Raw genomic sequence first — 7,280 nt, 5'->3', positions numbered from 1 at the left:
CATATCGAGTAGACAAATATATCGGTATTACAGAGGCTACTTTCTCTATCGCTTCTGATATTTTTATGCTCAACTTTTCTGATATAGATATTAAACTTTTTGGGTGACAAATCATAATATCACAAACGATTTAAATGTTACCGATGCATTCAAAAAATATACTCCCTCCTTCCCATATTAATAGTCCAGTATTATTTTGAGATGTTCCAAATTAATAGTCAACTTTCATAAATAGAAAAAATAAGAAGCTTATGTTCTATTATGCTCCTAATGTATGTGGATAAGATTAAAAGAGAAATAAAAGGTAAGGGTAAAACTGAAAAGTAAATAAAAAGTAAAGTACTCTGATGATATTTTCTTAAACTGTGTTTTTTTTTGTCCGATATGCGACGAATGAAGTAATAAAAAAATAGGTATATAAAGCAGAGGGGCTAATAATGTAAATTAGAAAAAGGAAGGTTAAAATTTACCGACGCACATATGACCATTTCGGCATATCATTTGATCACTCTACCAAAATTAAAAACCCTAACAATTGCATCCCCAAAGTCAAATTGATCATCAAAATGTCTGACAACATTCCATTTGAAATTCTAAATGAAATTATGAAAAGTTTGCCGTTGAAATCACTGATGCGGTTCAGAAGTGTCTGTAAACAATGGAATTCAATGATCGATAGCTCGCGTTTTGTTTCCGATTACAATCTCCTTCATACTCAACCGCACCTTTTTATAGTTTATAAAGAAGATCACCGTGAGGATGGGCTGAAATATGTTTCAATTGTTGATGATGATGATGATAACTTTCCTGAACAGATTTGTGATATGACTGCGATTATCCCAAATTCTATTAAACAAATGTTTGTACCAAACAAGCGGATGGGTCCAACACGTGTGCGTAGCGCTCAAGGTCTGTTGTGTTTTTATGGCTGTTCTCGTGCTGTTATTTGGAATCCTTGGATTAGAAAATCAGTTGAATTTACTGTCCCTAATGTTGATTATCTCAAGTTTGGAAGTATTGCTGGTTTTGGGGTGTGCCCTAAAACTAGTGACCCTAAGTTTGTCAAGATTACGTTTTTTAGAAATTCGTTGGTAGTGAAAACTTGGGAAGTTGAGGTTTTTTCGTTAAGTTTAGGGTTTTGGAGAACTCGTTCATATAGCAAAATAAACAATCTACTTTGTCAATCGCTTAGTGTTATGTCGTCAAGTGAATGTGTAGACGGGTTTATTTACTGGGTTGGTTTTAATATGAACGATGGAATTTGGGCACTTATTTCGTTTGATGTGACTAATGAAGAGTTTGGAGTAATACCTCTTCCGAATAGTTTTAAACGTTACAATCAAATGGACGTGTCTAAGCACAGGGAGTCTCTTGTGTTGCTTACCCGGGATTACTTCATTGATGAATATGATTGTGATGTTTGGATTATGGAGAGTGGTGATACAAAATCGTTTAAAAAGCTATTTAACGTAAACTCAAACGATGAATATGCGAAGATGATGGCAATTAGTTACAACGGTGAAGCAATCTTGGAAAGACAAGAAAATTGTAGGGAAGAAAATGTAGCATCAATTGAGACTTATGAACCCTCCTCTAAACGCTTCAAGTTTACTTCGATTAATGGAATTCCTGGATTCACCACTATGACCTCTTACATGGAAACGATGCTTTTGCATGGATTACAAGAAGTTTAATGTGACGATTGCTTGATTAGTTAAATTGCAAGTTGCTGCTCTTTTCCCTTGTATATGATGCATTTTCAGATTGAGAACCATCTATGTTTAAATTTGTTTGACCCTTGATATCTTGATGTGTTAATGATTTTGTATTTGAATTAAGCTAACTTTAAGGGATCATATATGTTATGGTGAAAATTCTGAATATTCACTCCTGATTTATTTTGAGGCTTATTATTGGCTATTTCTTACATATAAACATGATTTTGTTAAGCGTTAGATGCTATCACTAGTTAGCTATATGCGCATGTACGGGCAGAGTTAAGGTGATCCTAGATATTAAAAAAAAAAAAAAAAAAAATTGTACTCCATATCAAAACGGATGTGTCATTTAGATGACTTTTGACATGACAGTATAGGTCTGCTTATAACTCCATTATCTTGTGGAGGCTCACAATTACTACTTTTGTTTTTAATTCAACTAGATATAGATATATAGATATAGGAGTGAATGTATAAATATAACTTAACCAACACGATGACTTGATGGTTTGGGTCAAATGGGATGAACAATTCTTGGAATGGCCTGTGCTTGGAATTGGCATACGTGATACATGTAGAGGCGTTTTATCTTTTTAGTGAAGTCTGACTTGACTTGTGCTTTGTAAGTCAACTGGGGTTTGATATGTAGACGAACTCTGAAGAAGATTGGTAGAACTTGTTAAGCATATGATGACTAGACTACTTGGGTCATTATGACTCCTTAATATAAACCTAATTTTCTATTAGCTGTTTATTATAGGGTTACATCCGATAACTTGAACGCACAATCATACATCCCAAAAAGATTAGATCCTAATGATTATTTAGTCAATAAAAGGTTTCCAAAACATTTGTCACTCTATTGTTCTGTAGTAGGAGTGTAGGACCTCTTGCATCTTCAATGAAATGTTACCCTGCTATCCTGATATAGTGATTTGCAGTTGCAAAAATTAGTTCCTAATTGCTATATAATAACTGATAAAAAGCACATAAATACACTACTTTTTTGTTAAACTGATAACAGACAATTGATGATGGTATCGATTTTGATCTACTATCAACTTACCATAAAGCGCTAGCATCACATCATTAGAGCCTTGCCCATGTTTAATTAGCAGCAGGCATGATCCAGGACCGATTCTTGATCTGGGTATGGGTCGGTATGGGTCGTCTGGTTGGTTCGTGGATGGCATAAAACATATCTGGGCAAAATGGGCTATTTTAATCTTGTGTTGGCGGCGTCGGCTTGGGTTGATTGTAGATAGACAAAATTACCCAAATCATCCCTGTGTTTATGGGTTTTTGCCCAAATCGTCCTTGTGTTAACAAAACTGCATAAATCATCCTTATATGCCAAATAACGTCCCAAATTAGTCCCTGCCTTACTTCTGTTAAACTCTCCATTAATACACGATTGGTCCCTGAAGTTTTTTAAAAATTTCAGCCACAATCCTCTTCATCATCTTCATCACCATCATTACCACATGCATCACCACCACCACCACCACCACCACCACCACCGCCATAAGGAGATAATTAAATATCTAAATATCTAAATTATTTTTAATTTACCACCTGGATTAAACTAATGAACTATTAAGTCATCTATTGGGTTTTGAGATAGTTGGGTCTGAAGATAGCTGGTAAATTACCCGCATTGCTCGAGATGTACTGTCCGGAACGTTTATATCACATAACAGAATTATAAGATTTCGATAAAAATATACAGAATCATACATTGCTGATAACAATTTAGAGTCTTAACAGAATTCTGCCAATTTCTTTTAACGCTGAATCATACCTTGAAGGGTTTACAGGTGCTTTCAATGGTTTTTTTTCTGGATAACATATGGCTTTTTTAGGTGAGCCCATCCGTTATTTATAGATGCCAACGAAAAGCTTCAACAACCTGTATTTAAGAATTTGACAATCTTAAAGCTGATCAATAACATGAAAAAAATGCCTCAGAAAATTGACCCACCCACCTAATTGAACTAACCTAAAAATTCAATAAGTCAATATCTGGATCTATTGAATTCATATCAAGATTCAAAATACTGATACATATTTATTGGTTTTGATCTTTAATCATACTAAAAACAATTGACTAATTTTGAGACCATTTATGTTGGTGGTCTAACTTCGAATCTATGACAGATCAATTCAATCAATTTTAAAGTTTCATTCGATTGAAAGTTTCACTAAAGCTTCATCTTGAAGATGATAAAGAGGATCTTTGTTGCAATCTTTTAAGAAACTTCAGGGACCAATCGTGTATTTTTAACTAATGGAGAGTTTAACAAAAGTTAATACAGGGACTAATTTGGGACATTATTAGGCATTTAAGGATGATTTATGCAGTTTTGTTAACACGGGGACGATTTGAGCAAAAAATCATAAATACAGGGACGATTTGAACAATTTTGTCTTGTAGATAATTAATGTGTTAAATAGACAAATATGATTACTAAATTAATAATTAATAAATATATATTATTTCGATAATAATCGTATTTTTGGATATTATGGTTTTAGGAGGTTTATTAAAAGTTCTATTCAGCACTTTTAACTTATATGACCCGTTTCCTTTTAAGATATATATATATATATATATATATATATATATATATATATATATATATATATATATATATATATATTTTGTTTTACTAATTTGGCCAATTTTTAATTTTATTAAGGTTATGATGACTATATGTCGTTACTCTATGACATAAATGGGTCAGCACTTGTGGTCCTAAATTACTCGGGTGCTAATTGCGGAACCACACAGGGTAGGGGTGCGGACTTGAACTTGTCCTCCATTACACTTGCAACCCTTGAATCAGACTCGTGTCATTTGAACAACTGTCAGATGGCTTGGGCACGGGTTGTTTCAAACATCTTCTCGACTCGACAGTACAGATCCGATTATGATAACTACTTGGGTCATTATGACTCCTTAAACCAATTTTGCTATCGACTCAATATAATATTACATCCTAAAAATTGACTCAATAACCATTTATCCCACATTTGTTAGATAAGATGTGTATATTTGCCTCAACCTGCTCATTTTACATATTGTTTGAGCTGGTTTGATATTCTGATGGATTGGACATGAGATTAGTTCGCATGATTAATGTCATCTCCTTGATTTCATCGGTTGTGTCAATCTGCATACACATGTTAGCATATTTGTCATCCACGGGATCGTGTGTGCGAAATCACTCGACCCATACTCGTACTCGACATATTTTTTCGACATGTGAACCGAAGATCTTCATTGACAAGTTTATTTATAGACACATTCCCACGGCCCTGTATGGGATTGGTGCGGGTTTCCTCCTGGGCACGCAGTTGGGGGCGGGTATAGCAACTGCGAGAGATGATTGCGTAGGTGGTTAAGTCCCCTGATTGATCCCAACTAACTAGTGTCGAAAAAATAAATAAATAAATAAATAAAGAAATGATACACAAAGCAAATAATAGACACAAAAAGCAAAATTAATACTGATATGTTTACCTAGTGTTTATTAACATGTATGCTGAATATTTTAGATTATTAAGACCTAAAAACTACTAGGGTGGTTGTGGAGTGGTTAGGACGTACCCTTTCAAAGTGGAGGCCACGGAGGTTCCCCGCGATGACTCCGTATTTCTTCTAAAGTGGGTAGTCGTTCTGGTATTAATCGGCTCACAAAGCGAGTCAGATACTCATTATACCAAAACATTAGATTACAAAACATTAGATTAAGACCTGATTAATTATCTATTATGAAAGGAATTTTCTAGTCGCTCCACATGTAGGGTCTCGGTGCACCCGATTGCAAATGGTCCTTGTCACCTAAGACCTCCAACAGCTCCAACTAACTTAACCACCTAAATTGTAGTCATTAACGGGAATAGGCTCACCACTCGGTAGTTTTAGAGATGCGCTGAGTGCGAAACTAATCTTGATTTAAACCATTCTCCAGCAACAGCCTTTGAAATGGGGAGTGGTTTGGTAAATGCAACTACAGCATCTGATCCAGGACTCTGATCCAGGACTGATTCTTGATTTGGGTAGGTCAACTTCCTCTAAATCAGCTACCCAAGTAGAAAAATGGGTCGTCTGGCCGGTTCGTGGATAGCATAAAACATACCCAGGCAAGGAATGGGTCATTGCAAACTTGTATTGGGTTGGGTTGAATGTAGATAATTAGTGTGTCAGATAGACAAATATGATTACCAAAGATATATTATTATTTCGATGATAATCGAATATTTGGATATTCTTTTTTAGGAGGTTTAATAAAAGTTCTATTCGATAGCTTTTAACCCATATGACCCTATGAAGGCTATACGTCGTCGTTTGTGTCATAAATGGGTCAACACCTGTGGTCCTAAATTACACGGGTGCTAAATGTGGAACCACACAGGTTAGTGGTGCGGACTTAAACTTGCCCTCCATTACACTTGCAACCCAGAACTAGACTCGAACAATTTAAAGAACCGCGAGTACCTGACCAATGTTGGTGGCAGTAAGTCGTATGGTGAGGGGTTGGAATGCTCTTTATGGGGTCTCATGGAACTGGCCCACTTTTTCATTTTGAAGGTGACGGGTGAGAAACGGGTTTTGACCAACGGATATATTTTAGTTCTTGTATAAATACTCCATTTCACCAACTTCAACTAATACTTCACATTTTCTCACCAATTTTTATATATTCGTCAAACAAATCCGGTGTAGTTCCATACATAAAATACATAAAATAATCAGGAATATCGGTACAAGTAAAGTTAGATATACCTTCGACAATTAGAAGAAATAATTGACGACTCATTCGAAAACGTCTCTTAAAATTTTTTCGAGGTACACTGGTGAATCCGCAAAATAATCATTGTATAACCTTATGGCCGCATCTTCACGATCCCTAGGAATATAAACCTGGGTTCGAGGGACTCGCGAACTACTAGCCTCTCCCTCGACTTCTTCTTCCGTTAAACTATTAACAAAACTAACAATTGTTTCATCATCGGAATCATCAATAAGAAACTCGAGCATCTTGAATGTTTTATCCATTATAAACAAATTAAAATTGTATGTTGTTTGATAAGAAAATAATAATGAATGGGAGAGTTGTGTGTATTGGTTAAAAGTATTTATGGGGTCTCGGGGGCACTTGATTTGGGTGGGGTTTCTAACCTTAATTACAATTCTATTTGGAGTGTTATTGTGAAAACAGGACTCGATATTGAAGATCTTGGCATTGGTTTTCCAAACTCGTTCAAGAAAGTTGTCGGAAACGGCAAAGACACTTCCTTTTGGGATGATGTTTGGCTTTGTGACGTTCTGCTAAGCTCGAAGTTTAATAGATTGTTTTGGGCCAATTCTTCTCCTAAGGTGGCGGTTTGCGATAGGGTGGGATGGAACGGGTCGATTTGTATGGGTTCATGGAATTGGGTGAGGTCTCTTCATGGACGTACGTTGGCAGAATTTGACAACTTGGTGCGACTTCTTCAAGAATTTAAATATGATATCAATAATGAAGACGGATGGAAATGGAGCTTAGCAAACAATGG

The 7,280-nt window shown here is 35.6% G+C and overlaps 1 protein-coding gene across 1 annotated transcript; it reads left to right on the top strand.

Moving 5' to 3' along the window:
* The first annotated feature begins 566 nt into the window (after positions 1 to 566).
* On the top strand, positions 567 to 1,694 carry LOC139900704 (F-box protein At5g62510-like). Its single transcript, XM_071883463.1, has one exon. The coding sequence runs from the start codon at positions 567 to 569 to the stop codon at positions 1,692 to 1,694; it is 1,128 nt and encodes a 375-aa protein (XP_071739564.1).
* The last annotated feature ends 5,586 nt before the right edge of the window (positions 1,695 to 7,280 follow it).

This window comes from Rutidosis leptorrhynchoides, chromosome 3 (genome assembly GCF_046630445.1).
Source record: "Rutidosis leptorrhynchoides isolate AG116_Rl617_1_P2 chromosome 3, CSIRO_AGI_Rlap_v1, whole genome shotgun sequence".
In the NCBI taxonomy this organism is placed as follows: domain Eukaryota; kingdom Viridiplantae; phylum Streptophyta; class Magnoliopsida; order Asterales; family Asteraceae; genus Rutidosis; species Rutidosis leptorrhynchoides.
This window is presented reverse-complemented; position numbering and strand designations above follow the sequence as displayed.

Bases quoted from the DNA above. Each gene is read 5' to 3' on its own strand.
- LOC139900704 (XM_071883463.1), top strand. From the start codon at position 567: ATGTCTGACAACATTCCATTTGAAATTCTAAATGAAATTATGAAAAGT.